At 35.0% G+C, this 21,194-nt stretch overlaps 2 protein-coding genes across 2 annotated transcripts; both read right to left on the reverse strand.

Annotated features, from left to right (window-relative positions):
• Window positions 1-6,449: 6,449 nt before the first annotated feature.
• LOC127093938 (protein TIC 62, chloroplastic-like) lies at window positions 6,450-9,092 on the reverse strand (the record flags this gene model as incomplete). The annotated part of the gene is made up of 10 exons (XM_051032826.1): window positions 6,450-6,685; window positions 6,788-6,873; window positions 7,003-7,185; window positions 7,280-7,468; window positions 7,560-7,705; window positions 7,792-7,944; window positions 8,480-8,590; window positions 8,678-8,750; window positions 8,848-8,929; window positions 9,038-9,092. Coding segments are annotated over 9 exons (1,047 nt in total), but the record flags the coding sequence as incomplete, so codon positions are not given.
• A 4,740-nt stretch (window positions 9,093-13,832) lies between these two features.
• LOC127093167 (uncharacterized) lies at window positions 13,833-17,733 on the reverse strand. The gene is made up of 9 exons (XM_051032068.1): window positions 17,556-17,733; window positions 17,030-17,151; window positions 16,506-16,635; window positions 15,786-15,899; window positions 15,606-15,659; window positions 15,204-15,250; window positions 14,925-15,038; window positions 14,208-14,262; window positions 13,833-14,095 (listed from the first exon to the last, which is right to left on the reverse strand). The coding sequence occupies exons 2-9, from the start codon at window positions 17,114-17,116 to the stop codon at window positions 14,079-14,081; spliced, it is 618 nt and encodes a 205-aa protein (XP_050888025.1). The 5' UTR covers window positions 17,117-17,151; window positions 17,556-17,733; the 3' UTR covers window positions 13,833-14,078.
• Window positions 17,734-21,194: the final 3,461 nt, after the last annotated feature.

Raw genomic sequence — 21,194 nt, forward strand, 5'->3', positions numbered from 1 at the left:
GGATACGGCGAACAAAATGGTTAGATTATGTAATTCATGTCATCAGTCAAGTCACAATCGTACTAACTGTCACTACGCCAAATAAGGGAAAAGAGGGCGCTTATTTTGGCCTATAACAACGCTTTTAAGCGCCCTCTAATCTGGCGCTGACATAGGTAAAGACAGCGCTTTGTTCTCCTGGAGAAAGCGCTGTCTAAAGTGGCCACATTATAGTGTGCTTTAAGAAAAAAACGCCCTCTGGAGTGGTCCATACAGGGACACCTTAGAGGGCGCTTTCTGGAAAAAGCGCCCTCTAAAGTTGTCAGTGTAAAGTGTTTAGAGGGCGCTTTCAGGAAAAAGCGCCCTCTAAAGTTGTCAATGTAAAGTGTTTAGAGGGCACTTTCAGGAAAAAGCGCCCTCTAAAGTTGTCAATGTAAAGTGTTTAGAGGGCGCTTTCAGGAAAAAGCGCCCTCTAAAGTTGTCAATGTAAAGTGTTTAGAGGGCGCTTTCAGGAAAAAGCGCCCTCTAAAGTTGTCAATGTAAAGTGTTTAGAGGGCGCTTTCTGGACAAAGCGCTCTCTAAAGTGTTAGTTATTTTAAAAAAATTTGTTTGAAAAACAGTGGATATATATTTAATTGGTAACCTGTTCGCATGCTGCAAAAGTGTAAAATTCATATTGATTTCATCCTTTAATCCAATGTTATACACCATTAATCCATTGATATATACAACATGAATCCATTTATATACAACATTAATCCTCCATATATACAACATTAATATATGATTCTTTGATCAACAATATACAACAACATATTCTCAAAGTACTACAATTAAGAGAATAAAACATAGCAACCAACACCCAGTGACCACTGTATCCAAAAGTTGTCTAGTAGTTCTAACCAATACTAAACAAAAACGCCCATCCACCCATGGTGGCAAACATGTTCTGTATATCCAAAAGCTGTCTAGTAGTTCTATCGCACATCCATACAAAATAAGGCTCAACCAAAACAACAGATGGCAGCATAAGTAGTCCCCTGCAAAAAGAACACGTCCAAATACAAATAACACAGAACTGTCAAAAGACGATTGAGCAACAAATAGTAAACAATGGCATAAAGTTAAATGACATAGCTAATATTACCTGAATTCCTGCATGGCTGTTAAGGTAAAAATCAAATTCCCTAGGGTGACAATGCCGGTGTCTACCACGGTTCCTTTGACAATTTAGAACAACAAAATCAGCAAAAAGTGATAAATTCAAATGATAATATATACCAGCTGCGTTGAGAAATATATTGAAAAAACCTGGCATAATATTTCCACTTCTATCGGTCTCTTTGGGGTTGACAGGAAAGAGACGGGTGTGATGTCTCTTTTGGACCACTACAAAAGTAACTTTAGGTAGATACCCATCCTCTATTGAGACACAAGCCTGATGAAAAAAAATTAAAAATTAAACGCAGAGAATTTAGTGGTGTATTTTATGAACAACAAAGTAACAAGAAATCAACTTTGAGAAGTCCTAAATTCTGCCTACAATACAGGGCTGCAAAGTTGATGCAACAAAAAACATATAACAAATATGGTAAGTACCTGTATCTCCGACCATATTTTTCTTTGCCAACCTTCAAGTCCGGACTTCTCCAATTATCACATGTAATCGGAATATGTTGTCGAACAAGGAAACCAATGTAACTTGCCAACATTGAACCCTTATCTTTTGAAGATAGAATTGATATATGTTTAGATGGACATGTTCCATTGTCGTAGAGGGATACTTTCAAATATCCAGCATCATCATCTACGCGAATGAGGCTTGACGATAATAGAGCATCTCCATCTAAACAAATATCAATTGATACTTTCGAGCATCCCTTGCCCCTTGCACGAATGATTGACTTCATAATAGCCATTTTATCTGTAAAAAAGAAAACAATTAAAATCAGATGACAAATGTAAAAACAATTAAAATCATAAAAGTCATTTTACCTGTAATAAAGAAAACAATTAAAATCATTTGACCTGTACTAAGTTCTCTTTCTTTTCTTGGTTGGAATATGTTCTACATGTCTCTTAACAACACGGACGGTTGGATTGATCCAAATACCCTCATTATGATCATTTCTAATATATGAATCATTTGATATATTATTCTCATCTTGATCATTTCTGGTAAACGATTCAATCTCAACATCAATATCACCTTGATCTCCAGTGTTTTCATCAATTACTTTGTTGGAAAAAAGAACTATAGACCATTTCGTACTTTTCGGATCATTGACATAGAACACTTGTCTAGCTTGAGAGGCTAGAATAAAAGACTCATCTTTGTATCCCACCCTATTAAGATCCACTTGCAAAAATCCTGACTTATCCATTCGAATGCCGTTATTATTTTCAACCCACTTGCAACCAAATATAGGAATCTGAAACTTCTCATAATCAAACACCCAAATGCGCTCGATAACACCAAAATACGACAGATTTGCAAATTTGGGGTTTAAGTCCTTCACACTTGATATGTGCATTGCTTCAGCTACCACGGTGACACCACTATTCTGCATAGTACTTTTATTATCTTGTTCTTTGGTATAAAATGTGTATCCATTAATCGCGTATGCGCTATAAGAAAAAACATGGAAACTTGGACCATATGCTAAGCATCTCAACCTTTCTGTTATTGAAGCGGGATCTGAATAATACTTTGAATAAATATGATCCTTAAACCAAGGTATAAAACATCGATTGTGCTCTCGTAGGATTGATCACCTTACTGCAAATTGACTTGAAGAAAGAACACAACTTAGTTATAGAGCTTCTTACTTTTTCTGGAAGAATAGAACGTATACCTATTGGGAGAAAATGTTTCATTATAACATGGCAATCATGGGTCTTTAAACTCTTTAACTTGAGGTCTTTCATAGACACAAGTCTTCTAATATCTGAAGAGTACCCTTCTGGAACTTTAACTTCACTTAGAAACTTACACAATGTTTTTTCTCCTTTCTAGATAGAGTATAAGCAGCAGGCGGTAGATATGTTCGTTTTCCTTTCTTCAAGGGTCCTAATTTAGTTCTTATTCCCATCGCTATCAAGTCCTTTCTTGCCTTAAGGCCATCCTTAGACTTTCCTTGTATATTGAGTAACGTGCCAATAACACTTTCAAATACATTTTTTTCAATATGCATAACATCAAGAAAATGTCTTACATACAAGGACTTCCAATACGGCAATTCAAAAAAAACTGACCTCTTCTTCCACCCACTTTTGACAAGTGTGTGGGCAAAAGGCTTGCCAAACCGAGTATCCAAATCTTTCACCTTTTCAAAAATTTGATCACCCATCAATATAGGTGGAGCTCTGCCTTGTTTTGTCTCTCCATTGAACGCCTTTCTCCATCCACGGTAGTGATGATTTGAATTTAAGAATCTCCGATGACCGAGAAAGACATTCTTCTGACCAAACTCCAAGCGCTTCCAATCTGTTTTATCTTCACAAATAGGACACGCACATTGACCTTTTATGCTATACCCTGATAGATTTCCGTATGCTGGAAAATCATTAATTGTGCCAAACAACATCGCCCTCAAGTTGAAACTTTCTTTCCTATATCCATCATAAACCTCCACACCGGTCTCCCACAAAATCTTTAAATCTTCGATTAAGGGCTTCAAGTACACGTCTATGTCATTCCCTGGTTGTTTAGGTCCAGAAATCAACATAGACAACATCATGTACTTACGCTTCATACATAGCCATAGAGGTAGGTTATAAATCATAATAATCACATGCCATGTACTGTGTGAGATACTCTGGATACCGTGTGGGTTCATTCCATCAGTAGATAATGCCAAGCGAAGGTTTCTTGATTCTTCTCCAAATTCAGGATAATCATTATCAATTTTCAACCACTGTGGTGAATCTGCCGGATGTCGATACTTTCCATCTATAATTCTTTCATCTGCATGCCAGGTCAAGTGTCTTGAATCGGTTTCACTACGAAACATGCGTCTAAATCTCGGAATAACAGGAAAATACCACAAGACCTTTGCTGGAGACAACTTGTTCTTATATCGCGAGACACCGCATTTAGGACACTCATTTAACGATGCATACTCATTTCGAAACAAAACGCAATCGTTTGGACATGCATGTATCTTATCATAGCTCATGCCAATAGAGCACAACATCTTTTTGGTCTCATATGTTCGATTGGGAAGAACATTATCCTCAGGAAGCATATCTTTCAAAAGGGCTAATAACTCTGTGAAACTTTTATCCGACCACCCATTGCCCGCCTTTAAGTTGTACAACTTTAATACCGCAGACAATCTTGTGAATTTAGTGCAACCATCATACAAAGGTTTCTCTGCATCACTTACCAACCTCTCAAACATTTCGGGACAATCCTTAAGATCTCCTTCAAGTGCTTCTGCAATCTCTTCAACTCGATCACAATCGTATGTATCTGCGCCACTATAGTTTGACGCATAGGTCGTACTATCCCCCGGTTCAACATTCTCGTTACTTTTCTCACCATGCAAATTCCAACATGTATAACTTCGATCAATTCCATGCCTCATTAGATGCGATGTCAACTGAACTGCGTCAACCCGTTTCCCATAACAACAACCCAAGCAAGGACATATCATTCTACTGGGGTCTTCGGCGTGCGCAACGGCAAACTTAACGAATTCTAATACCCCATTCTCGTACTCTCTCGACAATCGATTGGAAGACATCCATGTATTATCCATTACTAATTAGAATAAACAAAAAACAATTTCAGAAGAGTTCAAACACATTCGGACCTAGGTTTCTAATGATACTGGTGTTGACACAAAATCAGATATTCATAGGTCGTATAACCCTAACTACTGGGTAATGTAGTCCCATTGCATGCGCTATCATGGTCACTAAAAACCAACCGTCAATTGCCTAATAAACCCAAACAAACGTAGGGCTTGAAATTTAACGCATGCGCTATCAAATTTAAAATGACTATGAATATTGAAACTTTACAGGTTGAAACAAACGTAGCATAGACAACAATAACATAAAACTGAAATGGGGCAAAGCTAAAACAAAGCAAGAAATAGGGCAAAGCTAAAACGAAACAAACGTACCTTTGGTGCCAGAAGGAGGAAACGTCGTAGATCTAACAGAGGTGGAAGGAGAACGCCTTAGAACCCTAACGTGAAAAAGAACGAAAATAACAGAGAGTGAAATAACAAAACGCGCAGTATGTTATAATTTTAATGTTTACTAAAGGGGACCTTAGAGGGCGCTTGTGGAAAAAAGCGCCCTCTAAGGTGCGCTGTCTATTGCTCCTTATTTTTTCGCTTCACTTTAGACAGCGCTTTTGTAATAAAGCGCCCTCTAAAGTGCGCTGTTGTACATGGACTTAGAGAGCGCTTTCTTAGAAGCGCCCTCTAAGGATATCCTTAGAGGACGCTTTCATAAACGCGCCCTCTATTGTTGTCCCTCCATTTCCTCATTATTTTTTTGCTTCACTTTAGAGGGCGCTTTGTTACAAAAGTGCTCTCTAAAGTGCGCTGTTGTACATGGACTTAGAGAGCGCTTTCTTAGAAGCGCCTTCTAAGGGTATCCTTAGAGGGCGCTTTTTTAAACGCGCCCTCTATTGGTGTCCCTCCATTTCCTCATTATTTTTTTGCTTCACTTTAGAGGGCGCTTTGTTACAAAAGCGCCCTCTAAAGTTCGCTGTCTATTCCTCACTACAACAAACAAGACCTTAGACAGCGCTTTTTTTAGCCTTAGACAGCGCTTTAAAGCGCTGTCTAAACCTCCGCTGCTAAAGGTTTAGACAGCGCTTTTTTAAATCTTAAAAGCGTTGTCTAAGCCCCCCCCCTTAGACAGCGCTTTGGCCAAAAGCGCTTTATAAGACCTTCTTATTTTAAATTTTTTAGGTATACCTTAGACAGCGCTTTTGAAAAGCGCTGTCTAAGCCCCACCCCCTTAGACAGCGCTTTGGCCAAAAGCGCTTTCTAAGACCCTCCTATTTTAATTTTTTTAGGTATACCTTAGACAGCGCTTTTCAAAAAGCGCTGTCTAAGCCCCCCCCTTAGACAGCGCTTTTGCCTAAAGCGCTTTCTAATCCCCCCCTTAGACAGCGCTTTTTACAAAAGCGTTGTCTAAGGTATACGAAAATTTTTGAAGCTTTTGTTTTAAACCACATTTTTTCCAGGTTTATAAACCAGAATTTCTACCTGTTTTCAACCAGATTTTGACAGACAATTATCACATTTTATATATGCCATTTTGGCCTTTTTTCTACCAATTTTTGGCTAACAAATATATATATATACCAATTCAAACCAATTTTGCCTTAAATGTATCAAGGAAAATAACCAGATTTTGACAGACAATGATCACATTTTATATATATATACCAATTCAAACCAATTTCTCATGCTTTGAGAGTGGGAAACATGACAAGGAAAATAATATAAAGTGGAAAAATGATATTGAAAAGTAATACCTTTTCCTTATTTAACTTGCAATATAGGAAAGGTAAGTTATATATATAAAAACAACAGTGCTTTTTGAGTGACTATCCTCAAAAGGTTATCAAGAAATAAATCGCATGAAAATTTCCATTCAAATAAATGCTTCGGATCTTCATACTTTGAGTGACAATCCTCCTTAATTGTTGCTGCATAAACTCTTCAATAAAATAATCCTATTTGATCCAAGAGTTATATCACAGTCAAGAGTCCAGTACTATAGTGTATATAATCAAGTGTATATATACACGTTACATATAATATTTTGTATTTCTAACCTTGTCTGATTCCATAGGCTGGAGGCAGTTCCTAGAATTTTCTGAAGGAAGGTGATGGTGATGCAGGAGGCTTCAAGTCCTCATACCTGAAAATTTCATTCGCATTCATATCAGAACCTTACTAGTCACGGAGATCAAATAGTGACTGCAGGTAGATCTCAATCAAGAATCCAAGTCCCTCTCTTTCTTTCTTCTATAAGAAGGAATCAACTTACATTGCATAAGGTGAAAGTGGCCTTGACTTTGGTTCATGAAGGTGCTGTTCTTCATTCTTTGGTGTATCTTCCACAGAAAGTTGAGCTGGTCCATTGCTTGATACTACTACTGTATCTATCTTCAATAGTGATGTAGTTGGTACACTCGGAGATGGTGAACTAGGAGGCTTTAAATCAGGATATCTACAGGTATGGATAAACACAAGAAAAGTACAAATCTAATCTGGGATGGTTGAACTAATATATGATATCACTATAAAATTATAAAGGGGCTTACGCTGCGTAAGGAGATAGAGACTCCTTCCCTTTTGAGGAAGATGTTGTCTGAGAAATGCCATCTATTTCTTGAATGCTACTTGGAGTATCTGAAGAAATAGGTGTTGGAACTGCATCACTGATGTTTATCTGTTTCTTCTCACTAGGCTTGGTTGGAGAAGGAGATGATGATGGCTTTAAATCATCATAACTGAAAAATGTATATACCAAATCAGTTATTTTGCAACTGGTCCATGTTAAAATATTTACTGTCAATTACAAAAATTAGCAATCTGGCTTACGCGGTATAAGGAGAAAGTGGCTGTTCCGTTTTCACCACTGGTTTTGATGCTGTTTCTTTTTGAGGTGCAATACTAGGTACTTCTGCTACAACATTAGCAGAGGGACCTGTATTACTCACAGTTGCTGTATCTGCTTTCTGTACCTTCTAAATAAAACAAATAATCAATTGACAAAGTTTTGATTAAGTTCTAAATATACATCATAAAATGTATTATATAAGGCAGTACTTACCTTTGGCGAAGAAATGTAGGGGCGTTGAGAAGGTATCCTTGTAAGAAGTTTTTCGGCAGGTATTAGTGGCGCAGTTGTCTCGGCAATAACCTCCACTATTTTACAGTATGAAAGATCGGGATTCTTGGCCATGATTGCCATGAGTTCAGCAACCTGCATTGAGAGAGTCATCAACTTTATATATCTGAACTGGGATAATTTTATTGGACCTAAAAAGTAATGGTCCATGATGAAGCGCTGCGAACTAAGTAATGTAGGGGAGTGCCCGAATGAGGGTTGGTCGCCCGAAGCGTCCTTAGTAGAGAAGGTCGCCCGAAGTGCATAAGGCAAGGTGGTCGCCCATTGCACATTGTAGATCGCCCAAATGGGCTTGAGTCCGGGACATGATTTGTCTCATTTAACACATGTGGCTTCTGAGGTGTCAGGGAGAATGAGATAACAATCGAGTAATGTCAATCAATGGAAAAAACGGTCTCTTCCACGATTTAAGGGAGAATGAGTCTCTTCCACTCCATGTTTCTGATCATGGAACGAGGGAAACCGCTTCCTAGCTAGGCCCATGGACTCTATAAATGCTCTAACCTCTGAAGTCAAAATATATCCACAAATTTTAGAAAGAAGTATACAGAGTCTCTCACAATATCTTAACGAGATAGTTACATACATGAATAATACATTTTACATGTACCTGAAGGTTTGAAACTTGACCCCCAAATAAAGTATCTTCAGTTGATAGAGTTACATTATGTGTTTCCTTGTAAGCGTCAGTCGGCCTCTCCATGCCACCAGGTCTCACTATCTGAAAACAGCGACATAACAATGACACTATAATAAGATGATTAAGACCATACATGCGCTGCGCTTCGACGTTATTACAATGACTTACTGTATATGGAATTCCACTTGCTAGCAATGCTTCTTCGGCCTTTCTTTTCCAAATAAGGACTCCCCAAAATAAACTATAGAAACATAACTAATCAATCAGTTCAACTTCTTTACTACGCGAACACGAAAATATAACTACTGTTTGAGAAAGGTTTCAGAATTCAGACTCACTTGAGAATAGCTGCAGGAAGACCAAATTTGTTTGTCCCCAATGAAGTAACCAATATGAAGTGATTTACTTTGGCAACAGTTGCTGCAGCACCATCATGACAGAATAAACCAAAAAGAAAATTGTTTTCAACATTCATACCTAAAACAAATAGCATTGAACATAATCATAATGAAAGAAAGCTATTGTTACCAGCATCAACAAGGTTTTTGGTAGCTCGGTAATCGATTCGACAAGGTCCAGTAATATTTAATTATATGATACGCCAATATACCAACTTTAATTACCTCATCACTTTCATTTTTTATATTACAAGAATCAAACTTTTTCTATTACAATATATCTATAACTATACCTATAACTATATTAGAGTTCGTTCAATCATTTTATGGGAGAAATCTTGTTCCTTTAGAATGAAAGTGAGATGAACAACACTTTCACAGTTAAAAAGAAAAAAAACTACCTATTCAATCTTCAAGTATAATCACTAAGGAAACATGAAGTTTGAACAATATTGAACATCTAAATCCAAAATGATATTTAGAGTTTAAAGTCAAGTAGACACAGACACTGTAACAAAACAATGTATGAAATTTAATACTACCTACCTACCTTTTTATTTCTCATTCAGTTAGGGTTGGCAATTGAGCATCAACAGTGTATTTTACAAACAAAAAGAGCAAGCATTGAACCAAACAAAATAACAGAGCATGAAAAATACTGATGAAGTTATTTACAAAGAATAATACACTAAACTCAGTCAACAAGATTATGCACATTCTCAACATTAGTAAACTACCGCAAGATTATAAACATTCTCAACAAGATTATAAACATTCTCAACATTCTCAACAAGATTATACAGTAGAAACGAAGAAATGAAGAAATATTGAAGAACATACCGCAAGAAATGAAGAACAGTAGAAACGAAAAACGAAGTCAACACCCAAATGTCGAGACACGTACGATTCTTCAAACACGTTCAATGATTGAAACCGAAAAATGGAAGTGTATTCGTGTTCGCTGTTATGGTTTTCGCTGTTAGGGTTTCAACGTTCGCAGGAGGGAAAACAAAAGAACAGAGAACGAAAATAGAAATGGAGTCTGAAATTTTATTTTAATTAGACCTTAGACAGCGCTTTTGTGGAAAGCGCTTTCTAAGGTATGCCTTAGACAGCGCTTTCCAAAAGCGCTTTCTATACCCCCCCTTAGACAGCGCTTTTGGTTTTAATTTTTTTTTTTAATTTAAAGACTTTAGATAGCGCTTTATCAAAAGCGTTGACTAAGATCTATATTTAAAAGCGCTTTCTAAAAGCGCTGTCTAAGGGGGGGTCTTAGACAGCGCTTTTAGAAAGCGCTGTCTAAGACCCCCCCTTAGACAGCGCTTTCATTATTTTTTTTGGAACATTTTCCGTGTTTTATTTTAATTTTAACCTTAGACAGCGCTTTCTTTTAAAAGCGTTGTCTAAGATGCGCTGTTAAAAGTCATTTTTGGCGTAGTGCCTCCTTATTTTTCCCTTCACTTTAGAGTGCGCTTCTTTAAGAAAGCGCCCTCTAAGGTGCGCTGTCTATTCCAGTTTTTGGCGTAGTGTGTCCTAGTGTTGGAACGAGCACAACAAGATAAATTCACATGTACCTCTGTTGCAATATATGAAAAACTAAATTTATTTCATATTATAAGTTTGTGAGGAAATACCATTACATAAACAACAACGCAAACAACTACAACTACTAAAATGTCATTAATACAACTAAGCGATTACAACCATCAAAACAATTTTGAACATATTATGCACCATCCTGCGAACGTCTCTGTCAGTCTTAATATTCATTCATTCACGCACTTCTCCATTTTGGTTGAACTTGGACTCGAGCCATTGAATCCTTCTAATCCTTTCACCATCAACAATTTCTCCTTCCAACCAACGGTCCCACGTCCGATTAAGACTTTCGAACGTATCTATATTCCAAAGTCGAATCTTTATCGGAGAGGCGACGGTAGAAAAGATTAAATCGGCATTTCTCTTGTGAATGTGAAAAGACATGGTTAGAACTCAAAAACTTGAAGGAGATTGAAGTTGAATGAAAGAAAATGTGATTGTAGGGTAAAAGTTATGTGAAAAATATGGCTGAAGGACGATGTATTTATAGAAGAAGTATAAAAATGCATGCGTCAAAGAGTTAGACGTCACACATGTTAACCCATGTAGGCGCCAGAAGCATGGGCGCAAGCACATGCATGCGCCAGCACCCTGGGCGTCACCATGCAATGCTTGCGCCAATGGTGTTGGCGCCTCCTCTTGTTTTAAAATGGATGCGTCAGTTCATCTGGTGCATCTGTTTCGAAAGGTGGTTATTTTGAATTTTTTTTAAAATATTGATTATTTTGGATTTTTTTAAATAATGGTTATTTTTATAAAAAAAATCCACTTTATTCAATTAGTTAGTTAAAAGTTCGACATGTAATAAAATCCACAGAGAGCATTTATTCTGCTTTGATACTTGAAACTCCACAGTCAGGTCCATACATTGGTTATAGATTATCAGAATTACACACACAACTCACAATAAGTTTAAACTATAAAAAAATAGTCCATATATTAGTTATATTATCAAAATTATATCAGCACACGGTAATGTCTCAAATTTTCAATTAATTAATTTAATTTTAAATTTCTTTTATTTAACTATTTTAATGATAAAATATTTTATGTGATTTATTTGATATTTGTGAGATTTATTAAATTTTTATTTAATTAAAATAATAGAAAGTTAGAGAATTAAAATTTTGGGTGAAAAAAATTAGAGTGAGAAGGTGAAATAGAGGAAAGATAGGGAAAAAGGTATAGAACTATTAATATTAATATCATGTTATTTAAATAGAAAAGTGGAAGGGAGAGACTTTTACGGTAAGTGAGAATTTTGGTAAAGAGACAAGAGTGGAAAGGAGATAACTCTAGGTTGGAGAAAAATATCATAATCAAAAGTTTGGATCTTTGCTGAAAATTGAGATAAGGGGTGGAATTACTCTTATATAGGTGTCAAATATACGAAGGGTGAGTGAGGGATCTTCGCCCTCTTTTAAGTTTTTATCCTATTTTCTTTCATGGTTGATGTTTGATATATTTGAAGAAGTTTTGTGTAAAATCTCTCATATGTTGTGATAATCATGATTTTGTGTAGTGATTATGCAGTTGAATTTCGTGTGCTTTTTGTATGTAATAATTGGAATGTTGTTGTTTATTTTATGGTTGTTGGTGAGATAAACATATTCTTAAATTTGTGATAAAATGATGAATTAGATGATGAATAAGTGGTTAATATGTGTAATGAATATTGAATGAAATGTGTAATGTTTTCTGTTCGATTTGGGTGAGTGGGGATCAAAATCAGAGCTTTGGTAGAGCTTTAATGATAGGAAATACATTTCTGTTTTCTGCACAACGATGGTGGACATCACCTGGGCGACAAGCCGACCGTCACTGCATCGAGTGAGCTGACGGACATCAGCATGGTGACGGGGTGACCGCCCCGAGACGGGCTTCTGGCCCCAGGTGTCACAATGACGGGTTTGTGTGGGAAAGGGTGACAAATGGGTGGTTGGCCGTCAGCCCGTCGGTTGACCCGTTTTGGGTGGTCGTCGACTCGATTTTGGACTTTTTTTTATTCTAGCGATTGTTGGTTACTGTTTTATTGTGTTTGACAGAGATATGAATTGGTGATGGGACTAAATCAGTAATATAACTCTGATGTCCAAATATTAGTGGTGAGATTTGTTCAGTAACATAACTCTGACATCCAATTATTGATAAATAGCTTGGTACCACATGCATTTGGTGATGAGGAGATGAATTCAATACATATATATTTGCACTGATAATTTGGTGATGATTATGATTATTTTATAAATATGTTGATGATTGGTGAGAGTTATGAATGACATGCTTGTGTTGTTTGGTGTGTACTGCCCTTTATTAATTTTGCCATGTTAACATATTTTGAGCGTAGTCTCACTCTTATTTATTTTATTGTGATATTTTGTACTCTCTTGGAACACATATAATGAGACAGAAGAATATAATGAGACAGAAGAATAACTGCTTTTGAACTGTCGGATGACATTATATATAACCCCGGAACAAGTTACTTTGTTATATGACGCATTTCTTGAGATATTCAGTTATTTTATTAATTACTTTGTTAAAGCAATATAAATGTTTTCTTTAAAATTTTGTTGATGTTCCGCTAATTGAATAAAGATATATGTTGTGAATGTAAAACACCGATGGTTTGTGTGAAATTACATGTTTTATTTTCATAAATCAAGGGTGTTGGGTTTAGAGTGTTACAGAAAAATCGCTCATTGTGCCTCCATGTCGAGCACCAACATCCGCTCCAACATCTTCATGAGGAATAGGAATTGTCTTCATTTGATTCAAAATGTAAAATGATGCATCTGAAGTGTTATAATGCAGATGGAATGCATGACGTTATAGCTCATTCACTTTAATTTATACTTGTTGATCCACAATAAATCTGCCACTAAACACTTACTAGTTAAGAATGGAGGTGACTCCAACACCCGATTAAGACGATCATCAAGTTTTTTAATGTTAATAGAATCATAACTTTGATGCCTCTTATTTCTGTTAATCATCACAGAAAACTAAAATTGTGTTTTTAAACATAAAGTATCAATCAAGAGTAAATTTGACTTAGAATTGAACAGCCAACTCTTACAGAAGTGGTGTTGCACATCCATAAATTTACCATCAATGATCTAAAATAGTGCATATAAAAAATAAATAAAAACATAAATTACTACCATAGATTTATAGATCCAATTTAAAAATAAAATAAAAAATCTTACTGTCCTATTTGATTGTTATTAACCACAAAATACCCCAATTATACTAGTTGATCAACTTCTGTCTACAAGAGATATAAAAACAGTATGAAAATAAACTATAAGGTTTGAATATGCAAATGGTAAAAACTAACCTTATTTAACTTCTCTATCAGCAAACCCCATATTTACTTATTAACCTACTCAATCAACTACATTTATTCTGGTCATGCAGAAAGTTAAACAAAGAATTTACAAGAAAACAGACACTAGTTTCATTAAATTAACTAAATTATTTTATAGCAGACAAGTTAAGGCCTAGAAGCAATAATCATGCTAGTATAGAAGCAGACACAGGATGAGAAAACAAGCATTCTCCATATTATCTTAATAGACATCTTCATCTGCAAAAAATCAAAAATATATGAATTACTCAGTATAACATGCTGTAGTCGAAATTATGATTGCGGTCACAAGATGAATGAAAACTGCATTGAACCAGTAAAGTGATTATACCATTCCCAGCCTCGACATCATTAAAGTCATCGTCATCGTCATCATAATCTACGTTCTGCAAAATTTTAATTTAGTTAGTCCTTTAATCACAAAAAACAAAAACAATACATAGTAAGTGTATGCTTCGTATTTGTGAATAAATCAAACCACGCCCACAACAAAAAAAGAGAAATAACTCTTCAAACATCAAACTACTACCATCAACCCCAAACTGTTGACAAATTACGAAGTCGTGCATTACTACCTTTTACACCGCATCAAATTCATCATCTTCTAAAATCCAATTTTACAAACAATTTACATTGAATGTCAAGTTGCATATAGACCCAACTTCTAAACTTTCAAAGAAAGCACACAAAGCATGCCTATATAGTTTGTTACGATATTTGACTGAATAAAACTATAGGGCAATATCAATTTACGTGTAAGAATCTCCTATGTAAAGGTATTGTCTTTTATGATTTTAATTTGTTTTTTCTTTTATGAAGGTACTCTCCTAGAAGTAATGAACATGACATTTGGGATGTGTAATGCCCCATTTATTTTTCATGGCACTATGTATATCATGCTTATAGATGAGGAAGTTCACTATTTTCTTATATTCTAAGAACTTCAATTTGAAAATTTTATCGGGTGAGCTTAACAATTGCAACATATTTTTTTCATAATTTCAAGAATGGCAAAATTGACACATCAAAGTAGAGGATAGAAGGGAACCTGATTATAATCACCATCGTTAAAATCGTCTTCCGACTCGTTTCCCTCTCCATTTTCATCTTCATCTTCACTTTCTTCGTCTTTTTTCTTCTTTTGATCTTTACCCTCTTGTGCCTAAATGTGGAAGAATCGTCAACATAGAATTTCACTAAATAAAATGTAGGTAACCCAACAATGTAAATCAAACAAGAAAATATTTACTGCTAAAACTAATTTGTTAACCCTGCCTTGCTAACATGAAAAAAATAAAGGAAAGAATTGTAGGCATAGGTGCTCTACCAGGAACTTTTTCTCTAGTTCTTCAAAGAATGCCAATTTTTTCGCATCTGCAACACAAACATCTTAATCAGTATAAAGAAAAAATAAGAAGGCTTCATCATTATCATAAGTAAACAGAGATCCATCCCATAACAAGGATAATATCCCATGATAATATTAGACTAGACTAAAACGGTGAAACCATAAGTTCATAGACTGCTCAATACTTCGTAGAATGGCATATGTGTGAGTGTGAGTGTGACTCTCTTAAGTGATGAAATTTCCATTAAGCTCTTTAAATAGGGCGGGATTTTTTTGGCAAGATAAACCCAGTGCTAATTATTAAAATTTGAATAACTTACTCATATTTACAGATAATTAATAGATTGACAAAATAAAAAGAAAAGGTTCATATGAAATCACCAGCTTCTGGGTTCCATCGAAATTTTTTCCGACTCGGCATCTGCTTAGATTTACCTGAAATTTACAAATTTCGGAGTAAATTATTTGTTAGCAGGAACCTCAAATGCATAACAAAAAGTAGAAGCATTTTTCTACAAAAAACATAACAACTGCCATAAAAGCCCATTCCCTTAATCACACCTGGAACCAACTCCTTAACAAATCCGTCGAAACATAAAACCTGAGACAGAGAATCTCGAGTAAACATGGTCTTCTTCTTGTCAGAAAATCTTTCTATGTGCATCCTTTTGCGCCCTGACAATTAAGCAAGAAAAGCTAATATACTGGTTACGGAAGGGAGGAGCTACATATTTAGGGACAAATATGATGCCATGCAAACATTGACAATATTCTAGGTGAAGTATGTCTAGCTTTTGATGGTGTAAACTTGCTCATAGACCAGGAATCATTTCATTCCTTACTCTGCAAGAAGTATAATTAAGTATGATCAAGTCATGTTAGACACATAATATTATGGAATCAATCCTTTATTTGGCCTTCCAATGATTAGGGCATCACCATAATAATCCTCCAAAGACATCATCACCAAATGAGTCATTTCAAGATACAAAGCTGTCACTAAATTTGCCCTATGTCATTGTCACCATTTTAATTCTAATTTGGTAAGAATTATGTGTATTTGATGAACTAATTTGGTAGTTAATTCTTTGGATAACTGACATGGTAAAATTGTAATCTTTGAGAGACTAGTTTGATGACAGAAATTTTTATGAGCTAATAAAGCGATATCCAAATTTTTAGAGGACCAAACTGAGCTTTTATCTATAATTCTGTATTGATTTCAGACTTTGTAATGACAATCTCACAATATATATCATGTAAAGGCAATTGAATTCATACCTTTTAATTCCATGTCATCCAAGAGATAAGGAGCCGCTTTAAAATAACTATCAAAACTTAAATCCCATTTAATCAACTGTTTCATACTAGTATCCTTTTCGCCGAGTTTAACATCAGGCAAATTAATATCCTGTAAGATAAGATTTATAAAGACAAGCATTAAGCAGCGAACAGTAATCAATTATTTTGCTTGCTTTCTGATGGATAGAAATATTATTCAATCACAAGTACTATTTTTAAACCGTCATTTTATTGACTAAAATAGATAAAATCTGTCTAGTCACGAATATCTTAAACAGAGGTTACTAAAGTGACGGTTTTTATATTAGGAATTACCGATAATATTTATATACTTTAAAGACTAAATTAGAGAGAAATTGATACTTTAGAGATAAAATAAATGGTTTATTCTACCTTATATGAAAAATAACCTTTGCATAAGCACTTATATGACAGATGCTTATGTTATGACTCTCAGTGGTTTATTAAGCTGTTTATACAAAAAAAGATGCTAAATATGTTACCTCGGGATAAAGTACAAATGGCTCTGGCCGTGTATACTTTTGAAATCCGCCTCTTCCCCCTCCTCGACCATATCCTCTGCCAGCCATTTAAGCTGAAACTCCAACTTCAATTGCAATTATGTCTACAAAAGAAGGAAAATAGAGAAAGGATTAAGCAAATTGTCCAAGGCTCTTCTCTAATGAGCATTTATGTTATCACACTTGCAGGTTCTACCTATGGGGTGCATTTCGAATCTTATCTCGTCTAGTCTTACTACACATCCAACGCAACATCCTCATTTCTATCAATCTTTTATTGAAATATTTTAAAAACTGATGAAACCTGCTTTCAGATGAAAGTTAAACATCTACAACTTATGCTATATTTCCAAACAAACAAACCCAAAAAGTTGCCAGCAGTAAAATATAATCTTGTTTGTAAGGCCTTAAAATGATAGCAAAACCTTGATGAAGAATATAGAAAATACGAGCCAGAATAAACTGAAAATAATACAGTACCAACCGCGAAAATGAAGTACGTTGTTACCTTAGAGAGAGAAAACCGAAATTGACGATGCGGTAACGGCGAGGAGCAAGGAGGCGGTGAAGTTATTCCAGAAGCAACCACCAAGTTCAGTGGTATTCGCAGCAATTTGAAGGATTTCGTAGATGTTAGACTAGGGTTTTAATCTTTCAATTAATTTTTATTTTTTAAATAATATGAATGCGTATGTTATAGGTTTTTATTTTTGAAAAAAAATAAAACAAAGAATCATTTTTATTATTTTAATAATACTTTTTAAGATTTTAAAAAATATTTTGTTAAATAAATTATTCTTAATTTTAAAATGAAAATCTCCTAATAATCTTAAAAAAACTTAAAACTAAAGAACTTAAGTGTTGAACTTTTATTTTTTTAAAACGAAATCACTTTTGCGACAATAAATTGTATTATTCAATTCATGCTTTTTTAAAAGTTTGATTTCTTTTATTTTTTAAAAATATTGTTTTTATGATTTTCATATTTTAATACTCTTAAGTATTTTATTTGAGTAGTTATTGAATGGATCAACATGAGAATTGATGGGACAGCTGCAAATTTAGAGTTAAAGTGGTTTGTTAGAGAGTGATCTTAGTATCACATGCACCCATATCGAAGAAGAGAAAGCTAAGAAAATGTTTAATCTTTGTTAATGAAAGAACTGAAATGGTTACAAGTAATAGTCTATTACAAGAATATATATACTTATGGTAACCTTTAAAAAGTCCTAATTTGGATATAAATTATTGAAATGAGATGGCATACAAAGGTTTTGTGAACACATCACTAAGTTGAGAAATTGAAGTAAGTGGCAGTAACTTAACGACATATTGTTAGGATCTTTTCATGTATGACATGACAATCAATTTCGATATGTTTGGTGCATTCATGAAATGTGGGATTATGTGCAAGGTGAATGACTGGTTTGTTGTCGTACAAGTAACTGGAACGTGTAAATAGGCCAAGAGATATTGAAGCCATTGAATTTCCCATGTAAGTTTGGACAAAGTCATGTACTCAACCTCTGATGACGAGGAAGACGTTGTTTCCCGCTTCTTAGATTTCCAAAAAATAATGGCAGAACCTATGAAAATACAATATCTTGTGATATATTTCCTAGTACCAACACAGCGGGCCCAATCCAAATCTGCAAAACCAATCAATTGCTGGGAATTGGCAGCGTGAGAGAACAAACCCTAAAAGGGGCGTATTTAAGGTGCCTAAGCATGTGAAGAACAACTTGAAAATGAGATTGAAGATGCTTAAATAAGTATTGACTAAGTTGTTGCACATAATAGGTGATGTCTGGTCTTGTTGTAAACATATAAATGAGTCTTCTTATGAGTCTTGTAAGCAGTGACATCGGAAAAGTTATCACTACCCGTGTTGGTAAACTTGAAAGTAGGGTCACATGGAGTAGAAACAGGTTTAGCAGCCAATATGCTACTATCTTCAAGAAGATCCAGAGTGTACTTTCTCTAATTTAGGGTAATACCATGACTGCATCTAGCAATTTCAAGGCCGAGAAAAAATATAAGAGGGTTAAGGTCTTTGAGACGAAACATGTCATCCAACACATACTTGACAAAAGAAATTTCAGACATATTATTTCATGTTAACACAAATCATCAATGTATACTAATAAGGATGTGAAAAAAAGTGTCAACGAACTTGGTGAACAAAGAATGGTCAGCAGAAGATTGTTTGTGCCTGAGAGATAAAAGTATGTGTGTGAGTTTATAATTCCATTGCCGACTAGCCTGTTTTAGGCCATATAAGGACTTGTGCAATCTGCAAACTCTGTTTGATAAATCAGAATTAGAAGTGGATAAACCAGATGGGGGATCTTGTAACACCCTAAAACCTCACATACAAATTATCGCATAATTTAATAAAAAGTACAACACACTGGGTGTCACACACATCAAACATATCATGCTCCGTAACACGGATTACATTAATTCACATAAAACCTGCCATCGCATACTCACCTTCACTTAGGGTATAATTGCAACAGAATCATCATTAAATAATTATTAAATGTATAACATCTCATGATATTTAGTCTCAAAATTTTACTTCAACATAAGCAACATAATAAGTAAAACAAGTGTTCCATACCCGGTGTTGCATAATCAGAGCAATGCACCACTAATCAAAATGATAAACTAAGAAAGTACTCCAAGAGTCAACATTCACTTACTTCAGCAATGCTACTCCTGAGTATCTGCATGATGCCCGTGTAAAGGCAACATTCAAGCATAAGGAGTGAGAAATCACATTCAGTAATAATAGGCATATATTGCAAGGTAGGATAATCAACATAAAACACACTCTTACATAATCTCAATAGCGGTATATCAATTACATTTCCACATCCTACTCACCAAATCAATCACAACTCAACAAATATATCTCAACAAATGCACATATAGCTCGTCATGCAATGCAACTCGTCTATGCAACTCTATGTATATGCATATGGTACCAACTAAACATTCGGTTCTCTCTGGAACCATGTCCCCTCTTTTGAACCCCTGAGTCCCCTCTTATAAGCTTGAGATAAGCCACTAGTCCCCTCTTATGAACTATCGAACATGTCTCTGGACACAACTCAACATAAATGTATGAACATGTTAACAAAATTCAATATGTTAAGACCCTTCCTCCGATTCTAACATACATGCATTGACAAACTCATGTAATCATCTCTTTTGGATTACCACGACAACTCACACAATACTCAGCATAACAACACAACTCCAACATGTATAATAATTCAACTCAATGAAATTATCAATTCACATATATGTAACTCACTTTTAACTCAACGATACACAACAGCGTACTTATAGAATCAGCAAGTATTCAAGAAAAAACATAATAATCTTGCACAACATCATCAACTCGTCTATACATAACCATTTCTCATAAAATTAATAAATAATAAAATCAATTAAAATAATTTTTAATCATTTAAGTCACGCCAAACAACCATAACACTAACCAGCGGTAGCCAAAAGTCCCGAAAATTCAAAAGAATCAAAAATACATTTTTATGAGTTCACAATATGTCCACAAAGTATTTTTATTAATTTAAGCTTAATTCATCTTTTGGTCCATTGACTTAATTTATTATTTCGCTTTAGTCCCTTAGTTAAAAAATGCTACATTATAGTCTCTTAAAACGGTTTTGTTAGTCAAATTGATCAATTCCGTTAAATTTTGAGAAAAAAACGTTAAACTATGCATATGTGACCGTCTACTTGGCAGTATGCTATCTTACCTGACTTTTTGTTTTATTTATTTTTAATTTACTATTATTTGTTATTAAACATGTGAAACACTGTAACCCTAATCTCATTTCATTGGATTCTATCATCTTTAACCACAACATTGCCCAATTTTTCATTCCTGCGGAAACATAAATTGTTCTTCCCAACAAAACAACTTGCAATTTTTTTTGACAATATTGCAAGAGATGTGGAATGCTCCTCCAGGTTCTTGAATGTCCAAATTTGCGCCTTTTTCACTTGGGTCACTTTCAGATTGCGCTGTTGTCTTGTTTTCCTTGTTATTCTATGTTTTTCTGGCCACCTCCAGAATGGGTCGGGTTGCATTGACAACAACATAGTACATGTCTTG

This window comes from Lathyrus oleraceus, chromosome 6 (assembly GCF_024323335.1).
Source record: "Lathyrus oleraceus cultivar Zhongwan6 chromosome 6, CAAS_Psat_ZW6_1.0, whole genome shotgun sequence".
NCBI lineage: Eukaryota > Viridiplantae > Streptophyta > Magnoliopsida > Fabales > Fabaceae > Lathyrus > Lathyrus oleraceus.

Excerpts from the sequence above, each read along its gene's own strand:
- LOC127093167 (XM_051032068.1), bottom strand. The coding sequence starts at position 17,116 with ATGGCTGGCAGAGGATATGGTCGAGGAGGGGGAAGAGGCGGATTTCAA. Across the intron at positions 15,900-16,505 it reads GGATGACATGGAATTAAAAG|GGCGCAAAAGGATGCACATA; the intron begins GTATGAATTCAA and ends CTTAATTGTCAG. Across the intron at positions 15,660-15,785 it reads TGTTAAGGAGTTGGTTCCAG|GTAAATCTAAGCAGATGCCG; the intron begins GTGTGATTAAGG and ends TGTAAATTTCAG.